Source organism: Electrophorus electricus, chromosome 4 (genome assembly GCF_041902795.1).
Source record: "Electrophorus electricus isolate QZ-2024a chromosome 4, ASM4190279v1, whole genome shotgun sequence".
Classification (NCBI taxonomy): domain Eukaryota; kingdom Metazoa; phylum Chordata; class Actinopteri; order Gymnotiformes; family Gymnotidae; genus Electrophorus; species Electrophorus electricus.
Window position 1 is genome coordinate 38620001 of NC_137500.1, and position 14653 is coordinate 38634653.

The 14653-nt window shown below is 48.2% G+C and overlaps 1 protein-coding gene across 1 annotated transcript in view; it reads right to left on the reverse strand.

Annotated features, from left to right (window-relative positions):
- Window positions 1-14653, reverse strand: part of myo3b (myosin IIIB) — a 57950-nt gene that overhangs the window by 22625 nt on the left and 20672 nt on the right. Inside the window, exons 15-25 of the mRNA XM_081713694.1 lie at window positions 14448-14546; window positions 14237-14351; window positions 13891-14017; window positions 13440-13650; window positions 11956-12103; window positions 10094-10247; window positions 9885-9973; window positions 9409-9538; window positions 3605-3684; window positions 1903-1980; window positions 1385-1590 (exon numbers count right to left, since the gene is read on the reverse strand). Of these exons, the coding sequence (XP_081569820.1) occupies window positions 1385-1590; window positions 1903-1980; window positions 3605-3684; window positions 9409-9538; window positions 9885-9973; window positions 10094-10247; window positions 11956-12103; window positions 13440-13650; window positions 13891-14017; window positions 14237-14351; window positions 14448-14546 (1437 nt within the window). The remainder of the gene's footprint in view (window positions 1-1384; window positions 1591-1902; window positions 1981-3604; window positions 3685-9408; window positions 9539-9884; window positions 9974-10093; window positions 10248-11955; window positions 12104-13439; window positions 13651-13890; window positions 14018-14236; window positions 14352-14447; window positions 14547-14653) is intronic.

The following is a 14653-nucleotide window of genomic DNA, read 5'->3' on the forward strand; positions in this document are numbered from 1 at the left end:
CGGCGGATCCTGGAGAAATTTCCCGCTTTGCTGAGCAAGCGCAGAGCCCCTGCCAGCCACAGGACTTCGTCGCATTTGCTCGGAAACGACAAGCTTGCAGACGGCCTGTCATTTTTGGGTGTTCCCTAGCAGCATGGGAGAAGAAAGGAAACCCTGCGGGTCCAGGAGGAAATGTTTCTGAATCACCACCACGCGCTACCTTTCATATTAATACATGTTGATACCTGCTACCTCTTTGATGCGGAACACAGAGACAACTCCCTCACAACTTCACATGGACCTTTGATGAGTTCATACAAATTTAAGCCAGTTTTACAGTGGCGGGACAGTTCGTCCACGGCAACGGCTGGGGTGTTTCTAAACTCCCCAAACTCGTCAGGTAAATGCAAACTTAAAATATGGAGGGGGTGTCCAGGATGCGGCGAGGTCTGGGCTAGCCAAAGCCAGACTAGGAAAACGTAGTGGAGAAGCAGGACAGTCCTTTGATGACAAGGATGTGAGGAAGATGGGAAGTGCTCAGAGTTTGCTGTTTCCCTTCTGAAGACCGGGGGAGGCACTTAGGCAGAAGAGGTGAGCTCTATGTCAATCTTGCCTTCGGAAGGAGAGGGAGAAAGAGGAGGGATATGGAGAGAGAGAGACTGAAAGAGGCAGCGAGAGTGAGAGAAAGATGGCGAGACAGACAGACAGACACACACACACACACACAAAGATGTTCCTCAAATGAAATCCACCTTCCGTGAGACATTCGTCCCGTCCCTTCAAAATACGCCAGTGCTTTTAATTAAAAAAACACAATGTGTTTTTGTTTTTTTGAGGTTACGATTCAGTTATCAATGAACTAAAATCAACCCAAAACATAACCTAAAGTGTAACCTTCCCAGAAACACACAGAGGGAGAGCAGCGGAATCAGTCTTTAAGGGCACTTTTCAAGGTGTAACTGATCAAAGGTACCACGGCAGGACAGAGTCAAGGGTCAGAGGCTTTGTGCTGGCCGAGCGGCATGACCTCAGCCTGGATGGCCATTACGAGTCTCAACAGTAGTAGCTCAACACGGCAGCAGGCAGAGCGAGACCTTCTCCGAGTGTAGCTCGGGATCAGGAAGTGGGACAAAGTCAATAAAACTAGCTTTTCTCATCTGCATCCTTGTGCGTCTTCTCCTCTACGAACCTCCTCGTCCTCCTCGTCTTCCTCTCGGGGTGGAGCTGGTTCTTCACGTAAAGTGCGTCTGTTCCGCTCTCTGCTTAATTAGCACACCGTGCTTCGTGTGGTGTGTTCTGTGAGGGCTCGCGGGCTTCAAGCGTGGAGGGTTCCTCACGCTCACACCCATGTTCACCCACCCGGTCCACCCCCCCCTCTCACCCACCCGCCGACAGGCTCTCCTACCTGCTGACGAACTCGTCGAAGGTGATGCGGTGTGAGTAGCCCTGCCGGCGGATGGCGACGGTCTGCAGGACGCCGGTGTAGCGCAGCTGTTCCAGCACGCGCTCCTGGGAGAAGCACAGGGCCTCACGTTCGTCATTGGGCTTGACGCAGCGCACAAAGTGTGGCCTGCCCACCACCATCTTAGACAGCAGGTCCATCAGAGAGTACTGGCAAGGCATGAGCAGACACAATCAGACACAGACATGCACGGCAGAGCACACGACACACACGGTGCTCCCAAACACACACCCAAGCCAGAAGTCACCTCGCACAAACACAGCACTGCAGCCAGTGCCCACAAACACACTCCTGTCAGAACTCACCTCACACACACACACACACACACACACACACACACACACACAGCTCATGCATCCCCAGCCCCAGCAGTGGTACTGCTAAGCTAAGAAACCCCGTTTGTACACATTTGTAGTGTCTGTAGTGTCCCTCAGACGGGCCCCAAAATGCTGGACACTCACACGGAAGTAAGAGGCAACTGTCTGCCTCCTCATGTTGGTGGTCTCCTCTGGGTGACGCATCATCTCCATGGTATCCACCTGAAATCATCATCATCACCGTAATCTTAACCTCAACACTCACTATATTTACATTTATGGCAACCTTCCGATTACAAGTCAAGTACTTTAACCACTGAGCTACCACTGCCCTGACTAGCACTCACTAACATTAGGACAGCTCTCGCACCCTTTTAATAAAAACATTAGCACACTTTTCCTGTTTTATTTATGTAGAGTACTATAAAAAGGCCGAATATCGTGAAAGCACTGACCTTCAGTAAGTCCCAGCTCTCAACACTGAGTTTATGTACACATTTTAAAAATAATCGGGCTTGTTTTTATAGTAAAGATATTGCACTGGTAGGAGCCGTTCAAAACAGACGTTCTCATTCGCACACATTCAAAATCCACACAAGTCCAGTATCAGAACTGCAACAATTATGCCTTTTGTCTGGCCGGGGCGAAGGCAGCGGTATATCTCTACCTCCTCTGGGATGGGAAGGCCACTAGAACGTGACGATATCTTCACTGAACTGGGATTACAATAATAGCTGACAATAAGACCTTAAATGCAAAGTCTCTCGGTCGTGACGGGATGAGGCTTGTAAGGTGGTGGCAACGCCCGGGGGTCCCTTCCCCAACCAGCCTGGTCGTCTTCAAACAAACTGCTGCTCCTAACAAGGATACACTACATGATCTGCTCAACGATCGTCTCTTCTTCTGCGCTTATCAGATTTAATGATGGGCTAAATATTTTATTATGAGCTTAAACAGCAAAGTGCAGTACTCAATTCCATGGGGAGAAATGTATGCCAATGTTCTTCTTTTTCCCTTCTTCAGGGGTCCCTCGGGATTTGAGGGCATTGGGGGGAGAAACAGAGACTCCTGTTTGAACACTTTAGCGAGACTGTGCTGTCTCAGTCAGGCGTCACTACAAGCCGCCTGTCACGGATGAGATGAGTCACGGGAAGTTGTCTGTAAACTCATTGCAATTCTGATTGGAGGGTCGTGTTCTAACAAACGATGTGGAAAATGCTGCATGAGCCATTTCCACAGACTCTAAGTGGAAAAACAAAGCTCTGGTTTCTGCAGACGAGTTCACGTGGACACGAGCCAAATCCAGGGATGCAAAATCTTAAGACTGTAATGTGCACACAGCTGTAATGAGCTAGCTGTGATTTCTGTCAATCACAGCAGATACGACACCTGAGAAACGGGGAAAAGGGAGACCCTAAGTGACAAGCTGATGTGAATTCAGACGTTGGATTCAGAGCACTGTGAGTGCTTCAGTGTTTAGTGAGAGAGAGAGCGCGAGAGAGAGAGTGTCATGTGGAAACACAGAGGCAGAGGTAACCGACAAATGAATAGCTGGCCATCCTACATAGAGATGAGATTTTAAAGGTTCAATTCTGGGAAGAAGTTGTGTTTAATTTGTAACTTGACTAAATTATTTTGGTCACTTTGTCTGTCAAAGCAATGTGGCCAAGTTGGCTTAGTGTACATAATCGAAAACATCACAGAACACGGAAAACATTCACAAACAGGAAGAGAGACATTATATTATCACACGGTGAACCAAAGACAAGTGCGCCTGGGTGGAGCGTTTTGGTGGAGAGGGGTCCTCGTGATTGGGGCTTGCTGGAAGTTGGGGTTGGGCACCCACCTTGCTGCGGGCAGCGCTGAGTGGGGGAGGGAGTGATCGCGAGGCTGCCGTCACACGGGCCCGAGAGGTGGCCAGGTTACCTGGGAAACAAGTACACACCACATTCGGCACAGAATGCTACAGCTATGAAGCAGCAGATTACAAAAGCATGTGTAACTCAAATGAACACAGCGAGCATTATGGTCACACACACACATGCATACATACAGGTATACACAAAGACATGCAGGTGGACAGACATACAGGTATGGCACACAGATATAGAGACATACAGGCAAACATATATATAAACATTCAGAGATTCCACACAGACATACAGGCCTACAGACACAGTGTCACAGAGATATACAGGCCTACAGACACACAAACATGCAGGCCTACAGACACACAGACATACAGGTACACAGGTACACAGACCCACAGGCATGCAAACCGGACCTGTGAGTCCAGAGCGCCCCCGGCCCCGTGAATACTGTTCGCCGGAACTTGGAGTCCTGCTCAAGCATATGCAGCGCAGTCCACGCATTTTCAAAAGTTTCTGCACAAGATGTCCAAATGTTTTCTCTGGCTGTGCCTTCTGAGGCTAAACTCTGATTAATGGCACTGAAAGCTGCCTTTGAAGGAGGATTGGTGACATCAAAGTGCTAATCCACGGGTGGCAGGAGTTTATAATGAGAGGGAAGCATTTTAGCACGTTTCAAAGCCTCCGCTGCATGAATAAACAATGGGGGCACAGATGTGCTGCACACCTTTAGAAAAATACCACCACAGAAATGGAAAGCAGCGCTTCGCTGTGTGTGTGTGTGTGTGTGTGTGTGTGTGTGTAACATGCGTGTGTACACAAGAATCTGGGGCAGGGAAACTTCTGTGCGGCCTCTAGTTCAGTCTAGCAGATGTTGGCTTATAAGGTCACACACCTCCCACAAACATATTATTATCTTCTCTTTATCATCATATGCTGTGTTCTCTCTCTCTCTCTCTCTCTCTCTCTCTCTCTCTGGCAGGTGAGCCTGAGCCTAATTTAGCTGAACATCAGATGAAACTCTACCTGAGAAATCTGCAGGCTCTGTGTGTGTGTCTGATCTCTCCACCCATGACACTATCACGATGCAGTGCCGCATCATACGGCCCCCCCCTTCAGAGAGGAAGTGATGTAATAGAACAGGTAGGGTGATGCATCTCTACCTCGCCTGCTACATCTGTTGTGTGTGAAGCACAGTCACACATGTGGGTTTACACACAGCTGTTCCAAGACAGGCTGCACAGAATGGAGCTGATGTGAGGAGCGCTCCCTCGCCCCCTCCTCAGCTATGTCAGCATCACCCTCACACAGCACCTCCATCAACGTTTCCCTCTCTCTCTCTCTCTCTCTCTTTCTCTCCATCCAACCTCTTCGCTCTCTCGCGCATTGTTTCTTCTCTCCTTCATGTTTGCTCAGATCATCAGCACACATTTGCCATAATGTGTTAGTGAGCCTGGCACATGCGTGCAATGTCACTGCATTTTCACACCTTTCTGTCTCTCTCTCTCGTACGCACCCGCACGCACGCACACAGGGGGTCCTCTGCAGTGAGAAACACTGGGAGCCCTCCTGCGTACCCCCATGTGTGTGCTACATGTCTGCATTGCCTATACAATTAAACTCTGATGTCATGCATACATTTATTCTGACTCTTGATTCTAGACAGTTGTGTTTGTCCTATTCAAAGATGACACAATGCACAACAAATGCACAGCAAGACCTAAAACATAGCCCTTCTCTCTACAGCTCTAAACTTTATGGATCTTTATAGAAGAGCCTTTTGAAAACGAGGCAGTCGTGAGGACAGCATGGCTTTCAGAGCCACTGGCGTGCGCACGTGTGCCTTCCCCGTTGGGTCAGTCTGTCTGTGGAGGCGCGGGTCTGTGAAACAGGATGACACCCATCATCTCAACTTCATGTGTGCTGCTTCTGGCAAAACTGCCAACAGAGAATGAGAGAGTGAGACACAGACAGACAGAGAGAGAGAGAGAGAGAGAGAGAGAGAGAGAGAGAGAGAGAGAGAGAGAGAGAGAGAGAGAGAGAGAGAGAGAAAAGAAGCCCTACCCTGGCATCTGTGCATTCACTTTGAAAATTAAGCCCAGCAAGATTCCTACAGGGGAAAAAAAAAAAAACCCTCAAGTTGGCACATGTATTGGGTTTCTATTGACAAGAATAGTCAATGTGCCCTGGATTAAAAAGCAATCCCTGGTTCAATATGACACCTCTCCGCTGTCTTTCATCAGGCTCGCCTTGTAGTGCAGAGGCCCAGGAGCGAGCTGTCTGCACGGGGGACAATCAAAGTTGTCAGACGGCAGCCTTTACAAGCCCTGCGCAATATCACGCTCGCTCTCGCTTGCTCTCTCTCTCTCTCTCTCTCTCTCTCTGTCTCTCAGCAATGCTCATCTGCCCTCTCTCCTTCAAACTCAACTCAGCTGCAGGCAAACGAGACTGTTCTGCCCCAACTCCGGGCATCTCCGGACGAGTCGGGCATCGTGCCGCGACTCGTCCTCGGGAGACTTCTCCGCCGGGCAGGACCCTCCAGTGGGACCTGCGGTGTGATGGGCTCTGAGTGACCGACAACACCCGCCCTCCTCCACGCGCGTCCATCGGGAGACGCTCGGCGGTGGTAGGCTACGTCCCGGCGGGACTGGGGTTAAACGTTCCCGTAATGTTTGCATGAAAATGCGCCAGGCTGGTGTCTGTGCCCATTAGGTGCAGGACCCAAGTGCGGGACATGAACCGGGGAGTCGGAGCTCCACATTGAGCGTGCACAATAGCCGAGAGGAGCGGCCCTTAACGTTTGAGATGTTTCATGAATTTGGCCAGGGACGTACTGCAAGCCGCGTCTGAGGCGGCTACGAATGCAGAATGTTAAACCGTGGACAAACGGAATTTCATTTCAGTTTGTACTGAACCATTGCAGCCATGTGTGGTCCATTCATCTCAGACACGCAGAGCAGTCTTAGTGTTTGCAGAGATCGGGGCTCAAGTCTACAGCGTAGATGACAAGTCGCCTTGCATGTATTTTCGTTCGTCCACGTCCGTCCAAACCTAAAACATCTAACAGTGTACCACAGTGCTTCACACAACGCAACTACGAATCCCCGCCATAATTATACAACACAGTTGCTTTCAAAACCACCAGGAAAACATACGCTTGTGTTCTAATGCACAGCTGTTCGTCCACACACAGCCTGACTGTGCACACGGACAGCGGAGACCCCGCCGAGCCTTTCAGAGCAGGGCCAAGGCAAACTCTCTGCTCCACTGTATCCAGCCATGGGCTCAGGTTTAGGGGGAATTTGTCCATGCAAATATAAGCCATTTCCTCCAACAAAGCTGGGCTTCGCGGGCGGCCAAAGACGCCTCTGTGGGGAAGGAAGGGCTCCTCCATATATAAACAGGAGCTTGTGTTTTTGTTTTTGTTTTTTTTTGCTCTAAAAGCCTGGAGTGCGTTTCCTGCTTCTAAGCAAAGTCTGGTTACCATATCGCGGGTTTTCGTTGCAATATGAGGCACCCATGCCACTTTTGCCAATGTTCAAACTCTCTAACGCAAACTGATTTAACCGATCACCTATTAATCAAGCCCGTGGGCCAAACGCCATGTTGTTCAGCAGTGCCAACACGGACGTGTGCGGTGGAGAGGAACTCCAGCAGCAGATCAAGGAAATAATCTTTCAGTATAATTACATCTACAGTCTGGAGCTTGTTTAGTAATCAGGAGGCCTAACGCATGCTAAGCACGTCTCTGTGCGAGTAAACAGTGCGAGCGCACAACAGGCGCACAGCGTACGAGGTCTGAGGATGGGAGCCTGGCCTGCTTCCAGGTCAGGGAGGTCCGTATTCTTCTCCCTGACGACAGGAAGGCGAGGCGTCTAGCCTTTTCCCCCTAATCCCACCGAGAAGCTGCTCCTGGATCCCTTCACATATACAGAGGAAACTGGGACTTTAGACAAAGACCCTTACGTTTCAGCAACTGCACTGGCTACATCACAGCTACACTTAGTTATTATCATCATTGTTGATGTTGTTGCGGTAGTATTTTTATCATTACTTAAAATCATTCTAATAAATCATTCTAACAGTATGATGTGAGAGTGTTTAACATAATTCTATATTTACTATATTTTCATGGCCATTTGTGGTACACCCCATGCTTGGAACACATTTCCCAGGTCAACCTTGTGGTGAACCCACAGTTGGCGTAGCTTGTGTCTACATGATTGTAAAAACCATTAAAATCAAAACATCACAGAAAATCAGACCTGACACACAAGCAGCCTCACTATCGAGTCATCAAGGCTGCCCCCTAGTGGTGAGAGGCACGCCACTGCTGTCTTTGAGCGAACACTACCAGGGACAAAAAGATTTTTATCAGATCATGCAGATAACTGCACTTTCTCAGATAACGGGAAGATCTGCGAGATGGAGGAAAAATATATATGCAAATTAAATTCTCCTCATGTTTTAGCCTGAAGATAAAAAGTTTCATCTCACTTAAAATGAAGCTGAATTTTCCTGGTTTATCTGCCAATAAGGAAACAGGCTGCTTCTGTCATGGTGGAGGCTGTGGAGATTGACGGGTGGCTACAGGCGCAGAGTTGGACAGACCCGGGGCAGGTGCACCGCCATCGCACGGACAACAGACGCCTGCCACAGTATCAGAAACACGAGGACGCCGGGGCTAATTCCAGCTTAACAAATTAACTACACACACACACACACACACACACACACACACACACACACACACACACACAAACTGTAAACGTACTGTGAACTCTACATATCTGCTATACATGCATGAAACTCCTTTTTAAAAATTCCTTTTTAAATGTCCCTGCACGGTGCCAATGCCCGTGAGCGTGAGCATAGAGAAAGGGCCGAACACTAGTGCTCTACGAAGTTGTGAAACACACTCCTCATAATTACCCCACTCGCCCGCCTGTTTCCCCCCTTAAGTCTAGAGGCTGGGGTCTCACCCGAGCTCTCCTTGCTTAAGACCCTTGCTGGTGGCACAATGACAGTCGGGGGAGGGGCCGCGGGCGCTTCCTAAGTGCCCCAAACAGCGGCGCCTCATCTGGCGGGTTTTGCGGGACCTTATCGCCAGGGATATCCTGAACGCTGCCAAGCCATCGGGACGGATAGCGGGAAGGGGCGAGGGACAGCTTAGCGGAAATCAAAACAGATCCGTCTATTCTTCCGGACTCACTTTCTTCGCTCTCCTGCACTCCGGGGAAACACACGGGGGATAAGGAGGGGTGGGGGGGATTTGTGTTGAAATGTAATAAAAGAGGGAAAGAGAGAGACAGACAGACAGAGAGAGGAGAAAAGCTGCTCCGCTTGACAGTCTGTCCTGAGACATTCACACTTTCATGTGGCAGCTTCCTGCTATGTGCCACCCTCAGTGGTGTGACCTCTTCATAAAAGTGTTGCCCTGTGACTGACCTCTCGTTACTGCAACATTCGCTCGGCTCAACGTGTGAGTAATGACACGTTCCACCAGCCGATCCTCATCCAAAATTCTCCAGCCTCCAACATTTTGACATCTGAATGACAGGGTTTTACAACCCTTTCCAGATGTGTGACCCCTTCAGAGCGCAGCTGACCCAGAGGTGACCGCTGTCGTCCGTGAGCCTTTAGAGGTGTTGGGGTATCGTTGTCCATGGCGAGTACATCAACACTTAAGAGCTAGCCAGCACCTGAGACCCTAAGAATGACCTCTAGGAGATACTTCTGATCAGGATGTGGCTTCTGTCCCCAGAGAGAGGACATAGCTGACCTGTTTTCGTGAGGGGACTGCTGAAAAGCTGCTGAAGGAGTTTGTTCTCGGATGTCCTCAAGACCACCACGATGTCGGCAGGGAGAGTGTCCCTGTTCTTCTCCAGAAACCCATCCACATTGTACAACACCTTCAAAATAACATTTAAAAAAACCTGATGTAGAATAAAAGAACCTTAATCCAGAACATGCTAGAGCAGACATCTTCAACTCTGGATCCTGAATTCAAAATCTGGTCCTTGATTTCTTAATCACTGGTAGTTAATTAAGATCATTAAAAAAATAAATAAATCAGTATTTAAATCAAATAAATCACAGCAGTTAGCAGCTAGGCATCACAATAAAGGGACCGGTTACATTAGCTGTCCAATTAACTACCAGTTATGACCAAGTCCAGGACTGGAAGCTGGATTCGAGCTCAGGAGTCCAGCAGTGCTGTGCTGGATGATCTCAGTCACATAAGATGTAAGAATTTACCTGTCCAGCGTAATGCTGGATTCCAAAGCACAACTCCACCCTCTTTGGTCTCCAGAAGTACTTGCAGTGCAGGTTGTCGTCGAACTTGTCTTGAGGTCAAAGGAGAGAAAAACCCGGGAAACAATTGTGTGTTTCGTAAATGTTGACCGTCCTAGTGTATGTAGTTATTAATGGTAGAGAGGCGGGCCAGGGCGGCCATGGTGGGCTACCGACGAGCGTCTGGTCCGTGGCCTGGGGAAAGCAACTCTCCTCATCCAGCAGGGACAGTAGCCCCAAGGGCTTCTGAAGGAACATGTCCAGGATGGGTCGGTTGTCCTGGTACTCCACCAGACTGGCGTCTACGCCCTCACTCTGATACTCCATCTGAACACACACCCGCACACACAGACAGGCACATGCACGCTCATGTAGCCGGACACACACACGTCTGATTGAAAAGTACTCACCTCAAACTTCATTCTATTTTATGTATTGTGGAAAGTTGCCACAAGTGTAACACACTATACAAGCAGACTCCATAAGCAGGTATAAACAACATTCCTAGTAGAAAAAAGGCTTGAAATCAAACCAAAAACTCGCACTCAGTAAATTGAGGGCTAGATTCATAATGGGCCTCATGTCATAGCATTGCTAGAAAATTGTGGTAACAATGGACACCATGGATAAGAAAAACAAATGGCACTCAATAAATATAACATTAGCAAGCACTGACTGAATTAGCAGACTATTTTGGGTCATGCTTTCAAATGCAGTTGTTTGTTTGCATGTGTTTATTTTAAATGTCTTATTTGCCTCAGAAAATGTTGGGTATTTAATTTTTACATTGCATTCTATAAGAGCAATATTGTTTTTACATTCCACTGTAAAACAGCAATATAGTTTTTTGACTTGGAGTTAATTTTGCATAAGACTTTTCCTTTTTGGATACTGATTTGTCATTTCCATTTTGCCTAAACCACCAGGCTAATGTGTGTGTGTATGACAGAGAGAGAGAGAGAGAGAAGAGAGAGAGAGAGAGAGAACCAGAAAGCCAAACAGGAAGGGGAGAGAGAGAGAGACAGAGATACACAGACATTAGTCATTCGTAAATGTCTCATATACATATAAGACAGAAACCTTTGAAAAACACGATCAACAACACAAAAGACTTCCATCTTATAGAAAACATCACAGTTAAAAACAATAAAGATGAGACTTATTTGGCCCTTTCATGCACAAATTATAATAACATCAGGTGATTCCTATATCATCAAAAGGAGTGATAAGGTCCCCATACACCCCAGCAGAAAGAATAAAATGACTAAATGAGTCATACTAGGGAAAGACATTCATAAACGACAAAAGAAAATCAATTTACAGTATTTTTATTTGGCACTTTCTTACTTATATTTTAGTTACTGTGAAGTTTTAGTTTCTATGAAGTTATTTGATCTGTGTTGTATTATTAATTACAACTCGAACCAACTTAAGAGTGCACAGATTTGCCAGACTTTTCCCTGTCATGCCAATAAAGCACATATGAACTAGAATTTTCAAAGAGAGAGAGAGAGAGAGAGAGAGAGTGAGTGAGTGTGTGACACATTGCTGCTGATTGGACTAAACAAGGAAGTGGTGTGTGGACAAGTCTACATCTCTCCTCCATTACACAGCTGCACTGCCCCTCACTGCATTAGACTCCTCACCCACACAGACGGTGTCACTGGCATTGTTGAACACACTAACACACTGCGCTGTGGCCTGTTTACAGTGGAGAAAGGGCTGACCTACAGCATGCGCAAGTTCATGCAGGTCTGACCCGAAACGTGTGTACAGATATAACTGCTGTCAAGACAGCCTGTCTCCCAAACATCAGCGTTTCTGCTCAGTAGCTTCGCCAAGCCTCACTGGTTTGAGAATTTTCTAAAGACACTGAAGGACGCGTTCTCCTAGCCTCGTCATCCTGAGGTCCCAAACGTGCGCGTATTACCTTAAGGAAGACACAGATGAGCTCGGACGAGACCATGCGAGACTGGACGAGACGTGTGCGCACGAATATGAGCATGGGGTCTGCTGGAGAGTTTTTGTGCCTCACCTGTTCGAGGGCGAAAATGTGCTGGTTGAAGTAGAATTGGATCTGCTCGTTGGCGATGTTAATGCACAGCTGCTCGAACGAGTTCTGCCTGAAGTTCTCAAAGCCGAAGATATCCAGGATGCCCACGTGCACACCACTGTCTGCCGCGCTTCCAGAGGGATGGAGGACAGCCATCATAATCATTTATTTCCTCCACACAACAGCAACAAGAAAAGTCTGCAAGCACGACACACACACACGCTCACGCACTCACACACATACACACATGCACGGACGCACACACACACACACCAAGCTATTCAGACAGTTTTCCAAGGTCATCTCTGTCATGGTTAACAGGTTATTAGGGGAAATAAGGTTGAAACTGGTCATGTTAGTGCTGTGGACAGGAAAGGCATCAGAACCTATGACAACTCATAACGCTGCAATCTGAAAGCATTCTCTGGATCAATGTGCCGCCTTTTACGTTCTCTCTCTGAAGTCTTTTTAATCATCTGGATATTTTTTTCCTCTCAATGCAACTCCGTATCAAAAATTTATAGCAACCGCCCCCCAATTCCTCTTGTCTCGCTCTGGCGAATGTTAATCGTCAGGAACGGCAGTCCGGGCTGGCCGAGCTGGAGGTCACCTTTAAAAGTGTAGAGGCTGAGCATACACAGTCCACGCTGGCAAAGATCCGAAGAGCCAGAAAGCAGCACGAGGACACGTTTGGCACATGTCTGAACGTCCAGCTGGTGTCCAGCTCTGGCAAAGCGGAGCACGCCCAACTGTGACCCAGGTCATTGACCCAACGGGGTCGGGTGAGGCAACACCCAGCTAGGGATGGACTTTCATACTGATGGATATGCAAGTCGCACTGGATAATCATATGCATGTTTTTAAGGGCTAATGGAGTCATGGAGTTGTGTAGCATTTTATGTTCGTGTTTTGGTGCCCTGTTGGGGTTTAGTACCCACCTTGTGCCATGTACTGCTCCTATGGCCCCCAGCCACACTGAACTGGATTAAGCAGGTTTGGATGAACGTGTGAATGCGTCACACATCTATAGTTACTCTAGATCTCAAAATGTGGATTATATTCTAAATTTCAAATTTCTAAATTAGGATTACTACATTAGATTTGAATGCTACAGTGCCATACCATGTACGCCAACACTGTGACCACGAACAGATACAAAACAGTGTTAACAACGCACAACGGAAGTCCGACGTGAAACGGTCTCCGTTATATTTGAACAACTGCTAACTCACAAGCACGTCCTCGTGAACACGTGTGTATTCACGGCTCTAAACTTCTCACTATCCTCTGAGGTGGGTTAGGCTTCAGCAGGACTATGGCATGAGGTGACCTCGGGATGCCGTTTCGATAGCTCAGGCACGTTTCAGTCGGCGTACCGAACTGCACGCCCCTGGACTGTCCCGCGAAGCACCCGAGCTAAAGGCAGATGCCTTCGAGACGCCGGGCCGTCCCACATAGCTGCTCACCGGGCGTGGGCGTCCGGCTGCAGCAGGGTGTTGGTGCGGTTCACTATCCAGCCAAAAAGGCGGCCATAGAGGGCCTTGGACACGGCATCCCTCACGTCTGTGGCTTTGTCCACGGTGTTGGTGCGGATGATGGTCTCACCGCGTGCCACCACGCAGTAGGAGGTCAAGGCCTCCTGGAGCTCCTCTGGCCCGATGCACAGCAGTGCGGCGGCTGTGCGGACGCGAGGAAGCACATTATCAACACACTGCCAAAAAGGATGTGCACCAAAACTAGAAGAATTTGGCTATTTCTGGCTGTCATGGACACCCATAAGCATTCTTTATGCTGCACCTTAGGATGCGCTTGGCTTGAAGCTCTACTACAACGTTGATTTTGTTCAGCGTGTGGATGCATGTTTGTTTACAGAGGCATCTTGGCACCCGTGTGCGTGTGCTCGATCAGAGCTCTCACCGTTCTCCAAGGTCTCAGAGTTTGGCACTTCACTCTTATCTGTCTGGTGCTGAGAGGTGATGGAGGCAAACTCAATATTCCCGATGTTCAAAATGGCAGCCAGGATTTTGTATACGGAATTCACCTCCTGTAAGAGTCAAATGGGATTTGCAATAAATGACTGAATGACAATAACCAGACAGCATGAAGCCATCAAAAGAGCTCCCAAAGGGCCATGGTTTAAGCGCAAAATCCCAGTGCACTGGGCCTGTGAGGTCAGATGAACACTCACGCAGGGAATGACTTCTTCACCTGGTTAAAATACATTTAAACAGCTTGAACATTTAAAGACAAACTAATACTATACCTCTTCTGAAAACCCTATAATACGGAAGCAGTGCTGAATGGCATTAAACTGGTCCTGGTAGAGTTTACTGGACACGATGTCCTGTACAACCTTGCCGTGTGCACTCTCAATGTACCTGGAAAGAAAAAAACATGAGACAGTTAGTGTCTGCTGGGAAGACCCAGGACACTCGGATCATGTGACGAGAGGGCGTGGTTCTTCGGCTTCACACCTGGGAGCTGTTTTCTCAGGCAGCCTGTACGTCCTCAGGCTCTGTTGGTGATAAAGTCCAGCGTATATATAATAAAAGATGTGGAAGTTTTTCTCCCCTCTGCCAAAAAGATGAAAGTGAGGAACAGATCATGATGTAGTTAACCTGCCCTCACACCTCTGAATGACAAAACCTGCCGGCAATCCTTGGCTAGCAAGGCTAATCAA